We start from the raw sequence: 21,260 nt of genomic DNA, 5'->3' as shown, positions 1-21,260 counted from the left end.
GTTTTTTGTTTGAGACAACATCCCGCTATGTTGCCCAGGCTGCAGTGCAGTGGCTCAATCATGGCTCACTGCAGCCTCCACCTCCTGGGCTCAAGCAATCCTCCCACCTCAGCCTTCTAAGTAGCTACGACTACTGGTGCGTGTCTCCATGCGCGGATAATTTTTTAGTTTTTGTAGAGACAAGGTCGCCCTATGTTGTCCAGGTCTCAAACTCTTGGGCTCAAGTGATCCTCCTGCCTCAACCTCCCAAAGTGCTGGGATTACAGGTGTGAGCCACCATGCCCAGTCATGGTCGGCAGTTTTAATTCCGAAGATTTTTCTTTCCTTTTTTGACTCAGCTTCCTCTCACTGAAACCATAATCAGTCTCATCTCTCCATCACTAAACTTCACCACCCAAGGGTTGGTGGTCCTTGGAGAGAGACTGGGCCAGACAAGGTGATTTCTGCCTAACACTGGGAGGGGCCTTTTTTAGGCCAGACGGCACATGCAATTCCAGCCTGTCATCACTATTAAATTCTAATAAAGATAAAAGTATTTCATTTCAGAAAGGGGAAGGCCTGTGTGCCTCAAACCCGTATTCTCAGCGCAGGTCAGCTTTCCACCTGCCCCTCACTGGACAGACTTATCAGGTAGCACTACCTTAATTGTGTGTTTTCTTTTTCTTTTTCTTTCTCTCAACCCTTCCTGTTTCGCTCTCCTTCCCCGGCCTTAATTTCTGGATGTTTGGAAACTACAGGACTCTGTTTGGAAACAAGATCAAGTCTGTGGCTAAGAGAGCATTCTCCGGGCTGGAAGGCCTGGAGCACCTGTGAGTATCTCACCAGCCCTGCCCTGAGGCACAGCCTGCCGAATGCGGCTGCCGGGGAGTTCTGCTAGCAATTTAATCGCATCTTTGTAAACTGAGAAACAGGCTATTTGGAAACACCAGCTGCTTCCTTCTCATTATGTCAGCTTCAACTTTGGCCTTTATGTTGCCTATGCCAGGAACAGTTACAGAACATATGGCCAGTGGATGTGCTCCCAGTTAATTCAGTTGGTATTTGGATAAATACCCTCCCCCCTCCTGCTGCGCAGCCTAAGCCCTGCACTGGCTCCTTCATGGACCCCTGGCCTCATTGCCTCTTCCACCAACGCGCTTCCTCCTGGCCAAGCCTGTTGCCTCCATTAAAGCAGCTTAACAATGCAGAGTAGGTGCTGGGCTGAACCAGTTTGGTGTGGTTGCTTCTGAGACCCTGGGAGGAAGGGGACAGAGCCACCCGAGACAGTCATGCTGTTGCCATCTGGGGAGGATGCCTCATGTATGTGATTCTTAGTTTGTTTCCTCTTTGAATCAAGTTTGACTCTAACTCTGTTGGGAAAGGTTTTGCCTTGCTGAGCAGGCCTCAGCCCAGCTTTGATGGTGCCCTAAGGCTGGCTTGGCTCCTGAGTCATTCTGTGGGCTTGTGTTGCGATTTGGGAAACAACAGCCACCTATAGTAGTTAGGACACAGGTCTGGCTGGTCCCTGTGGGTCATTAGGACACAGGTCTGGCTAGTCCCTGTGGGTCATCTGTGAAACCAGGACTGTCCTGAAAACCCCTCAGGTGTACCTAGGGTTTCTTTGCATAAGTATGTATGTTCTGTTTCAGGAACCTTGGAGGGAATGCGATCAGATCTGTCCAGTTTGATGCCTTTGTGAAGATGAAGAATCTTAAAGAGCTGTAAGTATCTGGATTCCCTGGGTCTGATTAATGGTAGTGGAGACTTTCAGAGTAAGAAGCTTCTGCAATTGCATTATGCTCACTTGTTAAAAGTTCACATGGTACATATTTTGGATTTTGTGGGCCACAGAGTCTCTGTCATGACTACTTGATTGCATCATTGCAGCAGAAAGCAGCCATAGACATTACATAAGCAGGTGGGTGTGGCTATGTGCCCATAAAGTCACATTGACAGAAGCAGGCAGTCGGGCCGCAGGCTGAAGCTTGCTAACCACTATTCTAGGCAATGTGAAATATACTCTCCTCTATAAAGTGGATAATCACCCCTTTAATTATGTCAGGGCCAAGTTTTCATCTTTTGGGCTTGCTTACAATAAAGGCCTGTGTTGAGAGGGGCTACTTCAGAGCCTGGTGGGCTGTGAGCAAGGCAGAGCTCTGGAGGGGATGGGATGCTTAGGGGTGCAGTGGTGTCTGCCCATACCATTTCCAAGCTTTCTGGGCACGGTTCACAGGTGGTGGTGCTGCCACTGTGGACTTGGACTGTGGGCTCTTGGGGGACAAGGTTGGAAAAGCTTCCCTGTATCCTGCTCTGGCAGGGGAGCTAGTCTAGGTCCTCAGGTGTAACACCCAAGTTTCCTTTCTGTTTTTTTTTTAGCTAGACATGAATCTGATTCTACAGCCAGTAAGTTCTAGCCATGATATCAGTTCCCTGAAGGGGTAACTTTTGGTTCCTAGAAGTGCTGACAGAATGGCAGATGCCACAGGACAGTCATCTTTGTGCCCTGACCTCATCCCCATTCCCCGAAGCCACTCTTGATGAACCCTCGGGGCAGGGAGGCTGGGACTGGGGAAATGAAGTGCATTCCCCGTAGCTGGGAACTGAAGCGGGCTGGGTGACACCAGACTGAGTGAGGAGGGAAGGTGGCCTGGGCACTTGCCCTGTGATGTTCAGCATGCTGTGAGCCTCAGGCCTGCTGAATAGATACCGTCCTTGCAAGGGTTGGATCTTGGAGCAGGTGTCTGTGATGGGTTCATGGAGCTCAGGGCTCTGCAGACAGCTGCTCCGTGCCCAGGGCCTTCCCTCTTCCAGCCTCAGCAGCTCTGCCTCCATCTGTCGGGTGAGACAGAACATACAGAAAGGATTCCGTGGCTCTCCTTCCAGAGCAGGGGAGGAGATGATTCCAGACCACCGTGGAAGGCTGGACTCAGAGGTGGACTCGCAGTAAAGCAAGTGGAATGAAACATTGGTTGTAGAAGACAAGCGGTGGGGCACAGGAGCATTCACTGTGGAATTCTTTCACCTTTTCTTTGAAACTTTCAGATATGATGTCAGGAGTGAAAAATACCTGATTCAATTTAAACGGGAAGAAGGTATTTTGAGAGAAGGAGGGAGGAGGATAAGATTTTCCTTGGGAAGTTGGGAGGAACTGGACCCTTCCAGAAGCTTGGACCTCCAGCGTGCTTCTGCATGGTTCTGGAGGCTCAGCCTCGGTCTCCTCCCTGGGTTTCCCATCGTTGCTGCATATACCTAGCTGGAGCCGGCCCTGTGCCCAGTCCTCAGATGAGAGAAATGGTTAATACCACTTGGTCGTCTTCTCCATCAGATCAAGTCAGGTTGTACTGTGCACTTAGTCATCCTCTGGGTAAATTTCCACAAGTGATGATTAGAAACACACTTTGAGTTGGAATCGTGAAAATGCACCATGTGAGCCAGCAAAGCCCTGGGATGGCTGCAGAAGGCAGTAGAGCCGATGGCGCTGTGCTCTCCACGGGTGGAAGAAGGGCGGCAGGAGCCTGCAGAGCCTAGGGGTTGGAATCCTCGCTACTGCCTGGCCCCAGGCCCTCCCCATGTATCCTCTCAGTCCTAACTTGCTGTTTAGGAACATGCTGTCTCCACCCTGAGTACCCACTGTCTTCCTGGAGTCTGGCCTTCTGTCTGAGGTGGGTTTCATGGTGGAAGAAGTAGGAAATCCTCAAAGGCGTTAGCCCCACACATCCAGGGTGTGTGTAGGATGAGGCTTAACCCTTTCTACATGTGTCTGATCAAAGATAAATGTCAAATTTGTTTTCCCGTTTGTTCCTGTGGTTCAAATGGAATATGTCCTTGTGTCCTGCACAAATGCTTAACGTCGCACAGGGATGGCCCGGCCTTCTCTCCTAGGCTTTCGTGAACAGTGCCCAGGCTGTTCTGCCTGACTGCACGGAAGTGCCCTCTTGCTGGGGAGCTGGAGGTGCTTCTGACAGCGGAGAGTTCTCCATCCAGGCTGAGTTCCCCCCATGCCTGGCGCAGCCAGCCCTGACCCCCATGCAGAGTGCACTCCTGGGAGCTGCCCTCCCCAAACACTGCATGGGAATTGACCATTTCCTCAGGGATGGCCGTTACAGCCCTTCCGCCACCTGCAGTGACTCCACAGTAGGACAGCCCTCCAGATAGCTCTCAGCAGAACGCTACCTGCCCGTGAAATAAAAATGCAAACTCTCATGCTGATTTTAAGATCTAATATGGGCCAGCATCCCAGTTACAATGGCCTTGAGATAAGTTATTTCTGTTTTTGGAAAAGCACTTTCCAAAATTGTAATTATTTTAATAAGATGCCCAACTCATCTAGGGGTGATGGGGAACATGAGGAAGAGTGGATTTTACTTAATTTAGCCTTGGGTCATCTGCTTACATTTCATTCTTCCTTGCTGTGACAGTTTCTCTGCTCATTAGAAATCTGGAGAGAAATAGAAGAAAATGGAAGGCCAGTCCATTTGGTTGCTTTGTTGATGTCTGAGGACAGTGGTGGGTGGAGAAGGCAGCCAAAGTCGTGCTCTTGGCCTGCATGATGTTTTTGGAATTTCTGCGCATACCTGTGCCTCCTGTTTGTCACCATGTACCAGAGACAGTGTATTGCAGGGAAGCCTGTGTGCTCTCTTTCCCAGTCTTCCCTTATCGTGGGCCAGCCATCATTCTTTAGCTCACAGCTCTGAGGTCTTCCAGGAACAAGGCAGCTAGACTCTTGGTTGACTTATCTTCAAGTGACTCCTCAGGAAGGAATGTCCGCTGAGATGGCGATTCCGATTTCTGTTTAAAAAGCTTATCCTTAGTTGCTGAGAAATGAAAAAGAAAATATTCTCTGTTTTGGTTGGAGCCCCACAAAGCTAAAGTTGTGCATTCTCATGCTCCCTGGGCAGTGGCAATTAACTAACAAGCACTATTTAGGGAGCAGAGCCGAATTCTGCCGGCCCCCTGAAGAATACTGGTGCAAAGATCAAGGCACAAACAAGAGGGTGGCACAGTGACGGGGCTTATTACATTTGGAAGTAAGAAAACATGCAGCTTTGCCAAATGGAAAAGCAACAGCCATGAGGCAAAAGAGCCCTCCTCGGAACTTGTTGCAGAATTTGGATCAAAGTCTCAGGCCGAGTTTGGAAGCTCCAAGTAGTTTATCAGGAAAGTGGGAAAAACCAGAGGGGGGACGGTGGCAGCATAGCACTGTTGGATGTATCAGAGGTCAGGAGAGGTCAGAAGGCAGCCCAGGGTCACACAGGAACAGTGTCTGTCCCAGAACATGGCATGGATAAGCTCCACGTTGCTGCTGCTCCAGTTGCGGTCCTTCGGTCAACAGCCCCAGCATGATACGTGAACTTGTTAGCAGAGTCTTGGGTTCCACTCCTGACCCACCCAATCAGCAACTGCATTTTTTCAAAATCTCCAGGTGGGTTATATGCACTGCCCTGGGAAATTGGAGAGGAAGTGTGAGAAAAACCATTTCCCCCTTCCAGCTTGCTGATGTTCACTTGAGAAGCTGACTGGAGGCGACTGATCATTGTGTGTGTGAAGGGAGTGTCCCTCCTTTGCGGCTGCACCTGAAGCATCCACTGTTGTGTTTCTTTCAGCCATATCAGCAGCGACAGCTTCCTGTGTGACTGCCAGCTGAAGTGGCTGCCCCCGTGGCTAATTGGCAGGATGCTGCAGGCCTTTGTGACAGCCACCTGTGCCCACCCAGAATCACTGAAGGGTCAGAGCATTTTCTCTGTGCCACCAGAGAGTTTCGTGTGCGGTAAGACTGTCTTTGTAACTTTTTTTCTCCTTCATGAAGGACAAGGAAGCCAGGAGGTACTCTTCATTATGGGAGTAATTCCTGTGATCAGAGTAAACCCCAGCCCGTGGTTACAGATCAGCTGCTGGATGCAATTTATTTCTTGCTGAAACCACACACAGTATTTACCGTAGAGTTGCCTCATTATGTGGTTCTTGGAGGACATGCATTTAATCAGAAGGGAGTATAAGTTGGTTCAGTTACAAATCAGAATAATCAGTTACAGGAAGATAGTTCTGTTGTTTCAGAAGGGCTCTGGTGCCCGGGTTTAGCTGCGAATTTACTCAGCGTACGAGGCTGGGGTTTTAATGTGTGTTTCTTTCCAACCCCAAGAATGAAAGGTTAAATACAGGAAGAACAAGTCTCTGGAGAACAGTTGCTGTAGTAAAAATAATTCCTTGATGTTGACTTGTACTCTTGCTGTTTCTCCAAACCACTGAAATCTGCACTTGCAGCTTTACATTCTTTTTGCCTTCTGATTCCTGGAGCGTAGCTCTTGCCATCTTTTTGACTGGGAGTTGGGATCCAAGTTTGGTTGCAGAGAGCACAGAAAATGCTGAACAGCTGAAAACACACACGCAGGCTAGCTCAGACAGGATTGACACAGGCTCACGGTCAGGAAGACATGGTCAAAAAATGAGATGAATTTTGAGTTTTTCCTGTTAGCTTGCTCTAAGCGGGAGCAAGAGTGGGATTCCCAGGCCTGACTGGAACTGCTGGGCAGGTGTTAAGTCCCTCCTGCCTTTTGTGCTCACTGGTCTCCCTTGAGCCTTGAGATCCCTGCTGTGAGGATCCTAACCAGGAACTCACCCATCCATATGGCAACCCTTGTGGGCCACTTCTGTCTCCTACTTTCTGGCCGTAGCAATAGCCATTGTGCCTGCTGGAGTAGCCAGTGTGCCTGCTGGAGGCAAGATGTGTGTGCCCTCTCCATGCATCCACCCCTACCTTCACCATCACCACTTTTGAGAACAGGCCTGCTGAACTTCCTCTGGATCCAGACCAGGGACATGTCTTAAACCCACTGTGAACATGGCAGCAGCTCTCCAAACTGAGCTTTTCATACCGATCTGTCTTATGGAGCCTTCTGTGTGGAATCTAATGCTCGTACAGCTCCATTATCCAGGCACAAAATGGCTGTATAATCCATTGTTCATTGGCCCATTGTCATCAAGTCCTTGACCCTTAAGTTGTTTATAGACCTCCCTCAAATAAAGCTTTCCATCGCTCCCTCCCCTTTCCTGCCATAGGGCAGGCTTTCCCTCTGGGTGAGCCAGGTAGGACTTTGGTAAGTTCACCTAGCCCCCAGCCTGTGGCCCTGGCATATTCTGGATTGCAAGAGTTGTTTATTTCACATCTGTCATCCCCACCCCCACATTTTAGCTCAAGCTTCCCCCCCTCTAAAAATGTCAGGTGTTAATGGGAATCATGAAAACACTTGGCAGACGATCAAGGTTTCAGGCTTTATGGGAGTCTCCCACTCCTTTTTTAAAAACGGAAACATAAGCACTCCACATCCACTAGGACAGCTAGAATCCAAAACTCAGATAATAACAAGTGTTGCTGAGGATAGGGAGAACCCTCCTACACTGCTGGTGGGAGTGTAAACTGGGGCAGCCACTTTGGAAAACAGTCTCGGCAGTTCCTCAGTTCAACATCCAGTTACGACATGACCTGGCAGTTCCACTCTTGGGTGTATACCTAAGAGAAATGAATGTATATGTTCACACAGAAACTTCTTCATGAATGTTCATAGCAGCATTATTCATAATGGCCAAAATATGGGCACAACCCAGGTATCAGTGGATGACTGGATAAACAAAAGGTGGTATAGCCATACAATGGAATATTCATTAGGCTGTGAAAGGAATCAGTAGTCCTGCAACATGAATGAACTTTGACAATGTCATGCTAAGTGGAAGAAGTCAACCACAAAAGACCGTTAGATTATATGATTCCATTCATAGAAATGTCCAGAATGGGGAAATCTCTGGAGGTAGAGATTAGGTTAGTAGTAGTTTAAGGATGGGGAGGGATGGAAAGAGAGGGGTAATAGCTAAAATGTACAGCATTTCTTTTTGAAGTGATGAAAATGTTGTAAAATTGACTGTTGTGATGGTTGCCCATATTGGTGAGTATACTAAAAACCATTGAATTGTATACTTTAGATGAGTGAGTTGTAGTGTAGATGAAGTATTCTCAATAAAGCTGCTTTTAAAAAGAAATATAATTTATATATCATAAAAATTTACCCCTTTAAAATATATAAATTGATGGTTTTTATAATAGTCACAACTGTGTAACCATCACTATTATCTAATTTTAGAACATTTTTATCACCACTAGAAGGATCCCCATACCATTAGTAATCACTCCCTATTCTCTGCCCCCAGGCCCTTGATAGCACTAATCTCATTATGTCTCTATCATTTGCCTATTCTGGGCATTTAATATAAATGGAACCATACAGTATACGGTCTCTTGTAACTGGCTTTTCTCACTTAGCATAATTTTTAAGCATGTATCAGTACTTCATTCCTGTTTTTAATGGCTGAACAAATGGGTTTACATTTTATTTATCCATTTATCAGATGATGGACATTAGATTGCCCCCACTTTTTGGCTATTATGAATAATGCTGCTATGAATATTCACATACAGGGTTTTGTGTGATTCTCTTGGGTACAAACCTAGGAATGGAATTGCTGGGTCATACGCTAACTCTGTGCTCAACTTTTTTGAGGGACTGCCAAACTGTTTTCCAAAGTGGCTTCATGATTTTACATGCCCATCACCAATGCATGAGAATTCTAATTTCTCTCCATTTTTGCTAGCATGTGTTATTAACTGTCTTTTTTATTTTGGATGTACTCGTGAGTGTAAAATAGAGTCTCATGGTGGTTTTGATTTGCACTTCCCTAATGATTAATGATGTTAGGCATGTTTTCACCTGCTTATTGGACATACATATATATATATCTTCTTTGGAAAAACAGCTATTTAAATCATTTGCCAGTATTCATTTGTCTTTTCATTGTTTAGTTGTAAAGTTCTTTATGTATTCTGGATATGAGACCTTCATAAGATACATGTTGTGCCAATATTTTCTCCCAGTCTGAGGGAGGGCTATTTTTCATTTTCTTGATAGTTGAAATGCAGAAGTTTTTCATTTTGATGAAGTTCAATATCTCTATTTTTTCTTTTATTACGTATGCTTTTGATGTCATATCAAAGAAACTATTTGCCTGAGATAAGGTCACAAAGATTTCCTCCTTTATTTTCTTCTAAGAGTTTTATAACCTTAGTGTTACAAAGCCCTCTGATTTTATTCTTTTTCAAAATTGTTTTGACTATTATGGATCCCTTGCCATTTCCCTACAATTTTTTGGATCAGCTTGTCAATTTCTGCAGTAAAGGAAAGTGGGATGTGGGTTGCATTGAATCTATAGACTAATGTGAGAAGTATTGCCATCTTAACAGTATTAATTAAGTCTTCCCAATCCATGAAGATGGGCTGTCCACCCTTTTTTCTTAGCTTCTTAAAAATTTCTTTCAATCATGTTTTGTCACTTTCAGTGTACACATCTTCACCTACTATTAAAGGTATTTCTGTTTTTATTCTTTTTGCTATTGTAAATGAAATTCTTAATTTCACTTTTGGATTTTCAAAAATGAAATATTTATTGCAAGTATACAGAAATGTAATTGAATTTTGTATCTTGATCTTGTATCCTGCACATATGTTGACATCATTTATTCTAAGTTTTTCAGTAAATTTCTTAGGATTTTCTTTATATGTGATCATCATGTCATTTGCAAAAAGGTAGTTTCACTTCTTCATTTCCAGTCTGGGTGGCTTTCATTTCTTTCTCTAGCCTATTGCACTGGCTAGAAGCTCTAATACAAAGAAGAGTGAATTTGTGAGAGTTTTGGTGGGAAATCATGAGACATCCACCTAAAAGTCCTAATTTGGCTCCATCTAACTTCTTTTTAGTTATTATCTTTAAAAATCTTTAAAGGGCACCCAATTTTCTTCAATTAATAATGTAAAAAATACTGCACTGATATGTCCCAGGACCCTCAGTTCTTTAGGGATGGACTAAATGGCTGGTATCATCACTCAGGAGAGTTTCAAACTTGATGGAGGTTATGTTGAGAAATAAAGTTTATAATTCGGTTTTCCATGAACTTTTTGAAGTCCCCTCATAGTGTTGTTGAAGTCTTCTGTTTCCTTGATCTTCTGACTAGTTCTATCCGTTGTTGAAAGTGGGGTATTGAAGTGTACAAACTATTATTGTTGCACTATTTCTTCTTTTAATCTGGTCAGATTTTATGTTTTGTGGCGCTCCATTAGGTATATATGTATTTATCATTTTTACGTGTTTCTGATGCATTGACCCTTTTACATTATAAAATATTATTCTGTCTCTGTAGTAAAAACTCCTGTCTTAAAGCCTATTTTGTCTGTTAGTAGTATGGACACTTTAGTTCTCTTTTGGTGACTGCTTATTTGTATCTTTGAATCCACACTGTGTCTCTTGTAGGCTATAGCTGGATCATAGTTTTTTTTATCCATTATGGTAATCTTTGCCTTTTGATTGGAGTGTTTAATTCATTTTCCTTTAATGCATTTACTAATAAGGTAGAGTTTGCCCCTTATTTCTTCTCTGTGTCCTATCTTTTTGTTTCATTGTTTTTCCAATACTGACTAGTTTTTTTATTGAAAAGATATTTTCTGGTATACTATTTTAATTCCCTGTTTTTTAAATACACAGGTATTTTTTAGTTATTTTCTTAGTTTTGCCCATAGGAATTAAAATTAACATCTTACAACAATCTAGTTCAAATAAATAATGAAATTAACTTCAGTAATATGCAAAAATTATGTTCCTATTAAGATCCAGTTTTATTCCTTTGTGTTACTGTTGTCGTACACGTTACATTTTCATTAAGCCCATCAACACAGCCTTATAATTACTGGTTTATGTAGTTGTCTTTTAAATCAGGAGACGCGAGTTACAAAAATACACGTATCCTGTGTGTTGTATTACCTGTGTAGTTACCTTTAATGGGATTTTTTATTTCTTGGTGTGGATTGGAGTTGCTATATGATGTCCTTTCATTTCAGCCATACTAAATACTCTCCTGGATTTCTTGTGGGGCAGGTCTGATAACAGTCAACTTGCTTTGTGTGTGTTTAAAATAAAAACATCGGAATGTTTTAATTTCCCCTTCATTTTTGAAGGATAGGTTTTTTAGTACATAGAATTCATAGTTGAACGTTTTTCTTTCAGTAATTTGAGTATCTTCCTACTGCCTTCTGTTCTCTGTGGGTTCTGGTAAGAAATCAGCCGTTAATAATAATGAAGATCCCTTGAATGTGATGAGTTGCTCCTCTTTTGCGTTTTCAAGATTCTTTGTCTTTGGCACCTGACAGCTTGACTATGATGCATCTGCGTTTGGATCTTTGAATTTACTCTACTTGGAAGTTCATTAAGATTCTTGGATGTGTGGCTGCACATTTTTCATCAAATTTGGGGCCATTGTTTTGCAGATACTTTTTCTCTTCCTTTTTCTTTCTTCTCCTTCTTGGACTCCCATGATTTGTATGTTGTTGTGCTTGATGCTGTCCCACAAGTCTCTGTGGTTCTGTTCATTTTACCTCATTCTTTTTTCTTTGTTTCTCAGACTAGATAATCTCAGTTGACTGTCTCAAGTTCCCTGCCCCCTCCTTCTGCCAGCTCAGTTCTGCTGTCAAGCCCCTCTAGTGAATTTTTCATTTCAGTTATTGTACTTCTAAGTTTCAAAATTTCTACTTGGTTCATATCTATAATTTCTCTTTATTGCTATAAAATTTTCTCATACTTTATCCTTTTTTTTTTTTTTTTTTTTTTTTTTGGAGACAGAGTCTTGCTCTGTCACCCAGGCTGGAGGGCAGTGGCGTGATCTTGGCTCACTGCAAGCTCCGCCTCCTGGGTTCATGCCATTCTCCTGCCTCGGCCTCCCTAGTAGCTGGGACTACAGGCACCCGCCACCACACCCGGCTAATTTTTTTTTTTTTTTGTATTTTTAGTAGAGACAGGGTTTCACCATGTTAGCCAGGATGGTCTTGATCTCCTGACCTCATGATCCTCCTGCCTCAGCCTCCCAAAGTGCTGGGATTACAGGCGTGAGCCACCCCACCTGGCCACTATCCTTCGATTTTTTTAAGACATGGTTTCCTTGAGGTGTTTGAATATGCCTATAATTGCCGATTTAAAAAGTTTATTTAGTGAGTCTAAGTCTGGGTTCCCTCAGAGACAGTTTCTGTTGACTGCTTTTTTTCCTGTTTGAGTGTTTCATAATATTTTGTTCAAAATTGGGCATTTAAAATAAAATAATGTGGCAACTCTGGAAATTGGATATTCCCTTTCTCCTCCCCCAGGATTTGCTGCTGTTGCTGTTTATTGTTACAGCTTGCCTAGTGACTTTTCCTGGACAAAGGCTATATAAAGTCCGTCCCCTTAAGTCCCTGCTTGTTTAGTTTAGTGGTTAGCTAATGGTTGGACAGAGAAGTCACCACAACCACTGTCTCCTATCCTTTACCGACGGCTTGTGTGTTTGTGTTGGGGTGTGCCATCACTTCCTATTTGTGTAGACAGTCATGCTCAGCCACAGGTGAGGAATGAGGACCCCCTCAGGTCTTTCCTGGGTGTGCACATGGCCTTGCACCTGCATGTGGCTGTCTAGATCACCAGGAATGTATTGGACCTTTTCAAAGCCCACCATTAACACTGTATTCCCCACATTTTCCTTTATAGTTTTTTGGCCAGCTGCTTGTTTGCCCCATGGGTATTGTCCCCTCAGACAGCTGCACTGTTGAACAGTGGCTACTGATTGTTGTCGTCATGTGCCCTGGGGCTAGGGCTTCTCCTGCTCGGCAAACTAGATCAGGGCAAATCAATGCAAATCCTGTGAATGGGGCTTTCCGTGTTGCTGCCAGATAGGCCACATGGTGTCAGTTCTGAGGATGGGGCTTTTGGGGAGCCCATTCTGACCCTTGAGTGGTTGCTAGGCTGCTGGGTTTCAAGGCTACCATGGAGCTGGGGAGGGAAGAATGGGGCTTCGGATAAGTTAAAATACCACAAAGCTCACATTTCTTACTGAGATGTTGCTATTTGCTTGAATCAACAATCCATGGATTGTTGTAAGCCTTTGGTTTTCCAGAATTCTGAAAAAGTTGCTTTTGACCATTTTTCCAGGTGTTTTCCTTGTTTTAATGGAGGTGCAGATTTTTGGAGGTCCTTATTCTGACATTTTGGAAGTGTTTTACACCCCCTCCTTTTGGAGTAAGCTTTGTGGGTAAGATCTCTGCAGTCATGACCAGTGGTGCCTGACTGTTTTGTGTGAAAGTCAGCAGGCAGAGCCAGTTGTCTTAAGGAAACTGCTGGCTGGCTGGTTTGAGAACTGAGAAGTGGTGGGTTAATTTCTAACCAAGGAATGTGATCATAAAGGTGATCAGTACTCACAGACTTCTAATTAGATGAGGTCAGATGTCCATGGTGCAACTCTTACGGCATCTGGTGGGGCTGAGGATGCACAGGGACCTCAAGCTCTGGTTCCTGCTTGGTGTCTGTGTCAGTTTTTGTTAGCATGAACAGCAGCTGGTTCCTTTGTGTACCAAGAACCCAGCGCTTTACAGTTGACCCTTCTCTCCCCAGATGACTTCCTGAAGCCACAGATCATCACCCAGCCAGAAACCATCATGGCTATGGTGGGCAAGGATATCCGGTTCACATGCTCAGCAGCCAGCAGCAGCAGCTCCCCCATGACCTTTGCCTGGAAGAAAGACAATGAAGTCCTGACCAATGCAGACATGGAGAACTTTGTCCACGTCCACGCGCAGGATGGGGAAGTGATGGAGTACACCACCATCCTGCACCTCCGTCAGGTCACTTTCGGGCACGAGGGCCGCTACCAATGTGTCATCACCAACCACTTTGGCTCCACCTATTCACATAAGGCCAGGCTCACTGTGAATGGTATGGAAACACCATTCACACCACTATACTTTGTTATAGTACCAGAATCCTACAAAGCACACTCCTGATTGCCCTTTCAGCTTTCCATGTAGAGATGACTGAGACAGGACACACACATGCTTCTGTGGGGCACTATTAAATCATATTGTTGCCTGGGTTTGCCCCAGAGCAAGTTTTGCAGATTTCAAGGGTTATTCACAATGAGTTACTTGTTTTTGGTGAGTTTTAAAAATCTAGTTATTGGCCGGGTGCTGTGGCTCATGCCTGTAATCCCAGCAGTTGGGAGACTGAGGTGGGCAGATCACTTGAAGCCAGGAGTTTGAGACTAGTGTGGCCAACATAGTGAAACCCCATCTCTACTAAAAATACAAAAATTAGCCAGGTGTGGTGGCACATGCCTGTAATCCCAGCTACTTGGGAGGCTGAGGCACAAGAATTGCTTGAACCCAGGAGGTGGAGGTTGCAGTGAGCCGAGATCACTCCACTGCATTCCAGCCTGGGTGTCAAAGTGAGACTGTCTCAAAAACAAAACAAAAAAAAAAAACTAGTTATTAAGTCAAATTGTGGAGAGCTAAGCCTTGTGTTTTGTCCAGTTCTTATCCTCTATAAGCCAAGAGATCTGGTTTCCAAATTCCAAATATCCCCTTAGCCTGGGGAAGCTGCTGTTCTTTGAGTAGATGGCACAGCATTGGAGTCAGAGGCTAGCTACTGCTCCAGAGACTGTGGAGTGCAAGGCTGGTGTGAGCCCTGGCCTGAAAGACACAGTGTCCTGGCAGTTGACAGGTTTTTACTCATTAACCAGCCTTGGAGCTTGTCAAGGGGACCATGTGTTATTGTGTGTTTGGAGGAGAGGGGTGGGGAGTAGATAGCTTGAAGAGTTTACTGTCCCACCCCAGTAACCTAATGGGGTTATCCTGATTACTAACTCTCTAGTTAAAAAGAATTGGCTTGAGAATCATCAGAATGCTGGATCTGCTTTGCTCTTTAAGCCCCCACAGATCACAGCGAAACACCTTCTTTACCACACTGTAGTGGGGTTGTCTTGGCTTATTCCAAGTCCTCACAGCTTCCGGAAGACTCAGCTATTTGTTAGACTCTCCCCAAAATTGACGTTGACAGGAACTCTGGTGGTGCCTGACACGTGGCTGGATGCGTCCCACTCTGTCAGGACATCGATCTTTAGGCTGAGCAAGCTAGCAAGCTGAATGCTTCCTGCCTGGGTATACGGCAGTGGGCAGGAACACCCTGGGTGAACAACCATCCAAATGGATGAGCCATCCCATTCATCCCATGAACACCCATCCAAACGGATGAGCCATCCCATTGCTCTCCCAAGGTGGAGGCATGCCCACCTTCCCTCTGTAATTCCATCTCCACAGCCTCTCTCTTGGTGGGTAAAGCAGGCAAGCATCAAGCCTACCTAGTGTGGATGGGCACCCCCTGCAACTCCCGTATAGGCATTGCCATGTAGAGTAAAAGCCTTTGCTTTGAAGGGACTATAGCCAGCCTCGGGTGTACAATGCAAGGCTGATGGGATGGAAGTGTTCCAACTGTGGTGGGAGAAGCTGGGGGTTCCTGATTCACAGGTGGCAGGAGTGGTCCTGGGCAGACATTGGGAGAAAAGAAGTGAACTGGCACTGGGCACAGTGACAGGTAGGTGTTTGCCAGAGGACTTCCTGGTTTTGCATCTAGCTGTCCTGTAACCCGACCCTGTATACGTATGTTTTCCAGTGTTGCCATCATTCACCAAAACACCCCACGACATAACCATCCGGACCACCACCATGGCCCGCCTCGAATGTGCTGCCACAGGTCACCCAAACCCTCAGATTGCCTGGCAGAAGGATGGAGGCACGGATTTCCCTGCCGCCCGTGAGCGACGCATGCATGTCATGCCGGATGACGACGTGTTTTTCATCACTGATGTGAAAATAGATGACGCAGGGGTTTACAGCTGTACTGCTCAGAACTCAGCCGGTTCCATTTCAGCTAATGCCACCCTGACTGTCCTAGGTTTGCCTATTGCTCTACTGTGTGTGTGTGTGTGTGTGTGAGAGAGAGAGAGAGAGACTCTCAAATGCTCTGTGTGGCCAGGGGTGGTATGCGTTGTGGGCCTTTCGACCCTGTTTGAAATTTGGGGCTGCTTTTTGAGTTGAGTTAATTTTTCTTAAACAAGTGTTTCTATCTCTTTAAAAGAAATGATAGCTGGTGAATTAAGAGTCTTCATAGGGTTTAGCTACAGAACATTTTAAGAATTGGACAGGATGGATGTGGGCTTGGTCAAGAATAAGGACACAGGCCTGACACAGGACAGTTAGGGAATAGCAGGGGCTTTTGTCAGCAGAGGTTCACTGTCCCTGTGGAAGCCACTCCCAGCATGGAGATGACTCAGTCAATGAGTTGAAGGGTCTTCTCCAAAGCTTGCCACTCTGAGACAGAATCTCAGATGCATCTCATTGATATGTTGGATTGTCCGTTGTCCAGAAGACCGGGCAGAGCCAGAGCAACGGAGGCCCTGAGAATGACTAAGATCTCTGTTGCTCTCTTGTAGAGACCCCATCCTTGGTGGTGCCCTTGGAAGACCGTGTGGTATCTGTGGGAGAAACAGTGGCCCTCCAATGCAAAGCGACGGGGAACCCTCCTCCCCGCATCACCTGGTTCAAGGGGGACCGCCCGCTGAGCCTCACTGAGCGGCACCACTTGACCCCTGACAACCAGCTCCTGGTGGTTCAGAACGTGGTGGCAGAGGATGCGGGCCGATATACCTGTGAGATGTCCAACACCCTGGGCACGGAGCGAGCTCACAGCCAGCTGAGCGTCCTGCCCGCAGCAGGCTGCAGGAAGGATGGGACCACGGTAGGCATCTTCACCATTGCTGTCGTGAGCAGCATCGTCCTGACGTCACTGGTCTGGGTGTGCATCATCTACCAGACCAGGAAGAAGAGTGAAGAGTACAGTGTCACCAACACAGGTCAGGCCCTGCCAGCGGAGCTGACTTTCAAGGAGGGAGGAATGGCAGTGATGCTGGGGAACTGGGCCGGGTTCCAGTGGCTTTTGAAAGAATCGCACTGTGTTCAGAACTCCTGAGGGTTTAGTCCCACTAATTCTATTTTAACTTTGAGGAACTTAACCTTAAACAGGAATACTCTCAAATACAAGTAACTGACGCACCGTGCAGTTTTCCCTCTCCTTGCTAACTCAGAGGCCGCCTATGCACAGGCCCTGCTGCCACGTAGTAGGTTGTTCCTGAAACAGCGCGGTACTTCTGTGAGTCCCGGCTTTCCATCACTGGTCTCCACTTCTTGTGGCATCTGGCATCTGCTGGCTGTGCTCTTCACACTGGGTGTAGAGTAAAGCTGAGCAGGCTCTGGGAGGGCCTGTTGCGTACATGGACTCCATGTCATCTCTCTGCACAGCGCTGATGGTCGTCACTGGGAGGATCCCCTTTCTGAGCTTGACAATGAACGTGTGTCTGCATTTCTTGTCACTGAGACCCTGGTGTTTTATTTGTTCTGTCTCCTTGCAGATGAAACCATCGTGCCACCAGATGTTCCAAGCTACCTCTCTTCTCAGGGGACCCTTTCTGACCGACAAGAAACCGTGGTCAGGACCGAGGGTGGCCCTCAGGCCAATGGGCACATTGAGAGCAATGGTAAGGCCTCAGTAACCGTGAAGCAGAGCTCTGCTGTGACTGTGTCTCTGGGTGCTGGAGGTGGCCTCCAGCTCTTTACAGGGCAGGTACCTGGCATTAGATGGGGCAAACTTGGTGAACTAGAAGGCTAAGGTATGACTAAGGGCTGCTATTTTGGACCCAGTCTTCATGAGTTCTGCAAGGTTTTAAAGTCCTGTGCCCTCAGGAAGCCACTGGATTGGGCTTAGCATCTCCCTGGCAGGATAAAGTAGGCTTGCCTGGAGTAGCAGCTGGAAAGGGCATTACGGTGCATGAACCCAGCCAACCCATTCCTTACATGGGGAATGTGCCCAGGTCTGCTCTGTGATCCAGTCTTACACTGGAAAGCTGTCACCAGGATGAGGTACTTCCAACAGTGGGGGCCTCTGAGCACTTGCCTGAGACCGTAGAGGCTCACCCTGAGACAGCTGCTCATTTCACAAGGCCAGCCTGCCTGCTGGGAAGTAGTAGTAGAAAACACGCTGCTTGCCAGACCAGCAGCCCCACCGCTCTGAAGAACTTTTTAAAAAAATGACTGTTCTAGCGGCCTTGCTCATTCCTTTCATAAGGCTTACGGTGAAATACCAAGCCCAGAGTTTCTAATCGTGTTGGAATCCACTTGCAGGTGTGTGTCCAAGAGATGCAAGCCACTTTCCAGAGCCCGACACTCACAGTGTTGCCTGCAGGCAGCCAAAGCTCTGTGCTGGGTGTCACAAAGAGCCGTGGAAAGCGATGGAGAAAGCTGAAGGGACACCTGGGCCACATAAGATGGGTATGAGATGCTTCCCATTGGAAGTAGTTTCTTTCTGAAGTGGAAATTTGGGCTGACCTAGTCACTACATCAAAGGGGGAGACACATTCCTAGTCCACAGCTGTCTCCAAATTTGGTATTCAGTATATAAATGGGAAGCTCAGGCCTGGCTCTCTTAATTCCAGGATAGTTTCTCCTAAATAAATCTACGCCATGGTAAGCCTGAGCATGAATTTTCTAGATTTATAAGCAACTTAAATAAGGGGCAAGGCACAAACGAAGTATAGAGTTTCAGTCAGCACTTTTTCACCAGGGCTATTTTGAGGCTTAATTTCTAATTGTTGAAAAGACCCAACACTGCATGGTACCTAACGCTAATGGCTTTTCCCCCCCGAAGCAGTAAGACTACATTCTCTATGAAATTCACTGTAAACACGAAAGACCCCACAGTTCATGAGTGACTTGGTGTTTGCCCAGTCCTTTCTCTGGGGACACAGTTGGGGAAAAGAGGAAGCATGCATACAGTGTTTGCAGTCAGGGTTCTCACCTTGCACAGTGGAGCTGAGCAGCCTGTCCTCTGTGTGGGGACGAAGACTCCCACAGCAGTGACTCTAACCCATCTTTGGCGCTGTCCTTCAGAACACGGTGGCCGGGTCGTATGTAGTGACTGCAACACCGAAGTGGACTGTTACTCCAGGGGACAAGCCTTCCACCCCCAGCCTGTGTCCAGAGACAGCGCACAGCCAAGTGCGCCAAATGGCCCGGAGCCGGGTGGGAGTGACCAAGAGCATTCTCCACATCACCAGTGCAGCAGGACTGCCGCTGGGTCCTGCCCCGAGTGCCAAGGGTCGCTCTACCCCAGTAACCACGATAGAATGCTGACGGCTGTGAAGAAAAAGCCAATGGCATCTCTAGATGGGAAAGGTAACTTTTTACTGTCTTCTAACAGGTGGGTTGGGAGCTGCTTAAACGGTCAAGTGGGGGTCTGACAGGTTCTTTCTTTCCTTGTAGGGGATTCTTCCTGGACTTTAGCAAGGTTGTATGACCCGGACTCCACAGAGCTACAGCCTGCATCTTCATTAACTTCAGGCAGTCCAGAGCACGCGGAAGCCTAGTACTTGCTTGTTTCCAATGGCCACCTCCCCAAAGCATGTGACGCCAGTCCCGAGTCCACGCCACTGACAGGACAGCTCCCTGGGAAACAGAGGGTGCCACTGCTGTTGGCACCAAAAAGCTAGGTTTTGTCTACCTCAGTTCTTGTCATACCAATCTCTACGGGAAAGAGAGGTAGGAGAGGCTGTGAGGAAGCTTGGGTTCAAGCGTCACTCATCTGTACATAGTTGTAACTCCCATGTGGAGTATCAGTCGCTCACAGGACTTGCATCTGGAGCACAGAAACGCAAGAGGGGATTTGTGTACAAAAGGCAAAAAAAAGTATTTGATATCATTGTACATAAGAGTTTTCAGAGATTTCATATATATCTTTTACAGAGGCTATTTTAATCTTTAGTGCATGGTTAACAGAAAAAATTATACAATTTTGACAATATTATTTTTCATATCAGGTTGCTGTTTAATTTTGGAGGGGGGTGGGGAAATAGTTCTGGTGCCTTAACGCATGGCTGGAATTTATAGAGGCTACAACCACATTTGTTCACAGGAGTTTTTGGTGCGGGGTGGGAAGGATGGAAGGCCTTGGATTTATATTGCACTTCATAGACCCCTAGGCTGCTGTGTGGTCGGACTACACATGCACTGGAAGGAGCTTCAGGTGAGCACTGCTCATGTGTGGTCGCCCCTGCAACAGGCTTCCCTGTAGAGCCAGGGGTGCAAGTGCCATCCACACTTGCAGTGAATGGCTTTTCCTTTTAGGTTTAAGTCCTGTCTGTCTTTAAGGCGTAGAATGAGGGTTGTTAATCCATCACAAGCAAAAGGTCAGAACAGTTAAACACTGCCTTTCCTCCTTCTCTTATTTTATGATAAAAGCAAATGTGGCCTTCTCAGTATCATTCGATTGCTATTTGAGACTTTAAAGGCTGCTGGTGTTGGTACCTGTGGATTTTTCTATACTGATGTTTTCGTTCTGCCAATATAATGAGTATTACATTGGCCTTAGGGGACAGAAAGGAGGAAGTTCTTACTTTTCAGGGCTACCTTATTTCTACTAAGGACCCAGAGCAGGCCTGTCCATGCCATTCCTTCGCACAGATGAAACTGAGCTGGGACTGGAAAAGACAGCCCTTGACCTGGGTTCTGGGTATATTTGCACTTTTGAGACTGGTAGCTAACCATCTTATGAGTGCCAATGTGTCATTTAGTAAAACTTAAATAGAAACAAGGTCCTTTAAAATGTTCCTTTGGCCAAAAGCTGAAGGGAGTTACTGAGAAAATAGTTAACAATTACTGTCAGGTGTCATCACTGTTCAAAAGGTAAGCACATTTAGAATTTTGTTGTTGACAGTTAACTGACTAATCTTACTTCCACAAAATATGTGAATTTGCTGCTTCTGAGAGGCAATGTGAAAGAGGAAGTATTACTTTTATGTACAAAGTTATTTATTTATAGAAATTTTGGTACAGTGTACATTGAAAACCATGTAAAATATTGAAGTGTCTAACAAATGGCATTGAAGTGTCTTTAATAAAGGTTCATTTATAAATGTCAGTATAGTTGGTGGTCCTTCTTTTACAAACGCAGTCATTCTGCCTTTAATTAATTATCTTCCCCCAAAAAAGAAAAAAAAATAGGCGAAGCAAAATCATATACTGTTTGTTTGCTCGCTCCAGGGCAGACAACACTGCTAGATTCCTGACATTTTGTTTTGAGTTTTTCTACACCTGGAGCTTGTTAGTCAAGCTCTAAAAAATCCCAAAGTGTGGTGACCTTTCCATTTCATCCTGCCTTTTCAAAGCTGGCCCAGGCCCTCCTTTCAGCCTGACATGAGAATGGCTCACCCACCGTGCCCTCCTGCACGAAGCCAGCTGGGCCCACCTAGTCACTTGAGTTGCAGCTGCTTTCTCTCACACACCACA

The 21,260-nt window shown here is 45.8% G+C and overlaps 1 protein-coding gene across 1 annotated transcript in view; it reads left to right on the top strand.

Moving 5' to 3' along the window:
* The window catches only part of LRIG1 (leucine rich repeats and immunoglobulin like domains 1), a 122,033-nt gene extending 101,141 nt beyond the window's left edge, over positions 1–20,892 (top strand). Inside the window, exons 10-19 of the mRNA XM_034956849.3 lie at positions 738–809; positions 1,629–1,700; positions 5,583–5,746; positions 13,486–13,806; positions 15,538–15,819; positions 16,358–16,777; positions 17,333–17,458; positions 18,102–18,248; positions 18,867–19,151; positions 19,239–20,892. Of these exons, the coding sequence (XP_034812740.2) occupies positions 738–809; positions 1,629–1,700; positions 5,583–5,746; positions 13,486–13,806; positions 15,538–15,819; positions 16,358–16,777; positions 17,333–17,458; positions 18,102–18,248; positions 18,867–19,151; positions 19,239–19,342 (1,993 nt within the window). The 3' untranslated portion in view covers positions 19,343–20,892. The remainder of the gene's footprint in view (positions 1–737; positions 810–1,628; positions 1,701–5,582; positions 5,747–13,485; positions 13,807–15,537; positions 15,820–16,357; positions 16,778–17,332; positions 17,459–18,101; positions 18,249–18,866; positions 19,152–19,238) is intronic.
* The last annotated feature ends 368 nt before the right edge of the window (positions 20,893–21,260 follow it).

This window comes from Pan paniscus, chromosome 2 (genome assembly GCF_029289425.2).
Source record: "Pan paniscus chromosome 2, NHGRI_mPanPan1-v2.0_pri, whole genome shotgun sequence".
Classification (NCBI taxonomy): domain Eukaryota; kingdom Metazoa; phylum Chordata; class Mammalia; order Primates; family Hominidae; genus Pan; species Pan paniscus.
Note: the sequence above shows the minus strand (reverse complement) of the source record. Positions and strands in the feature narration are given on the sequence as shown.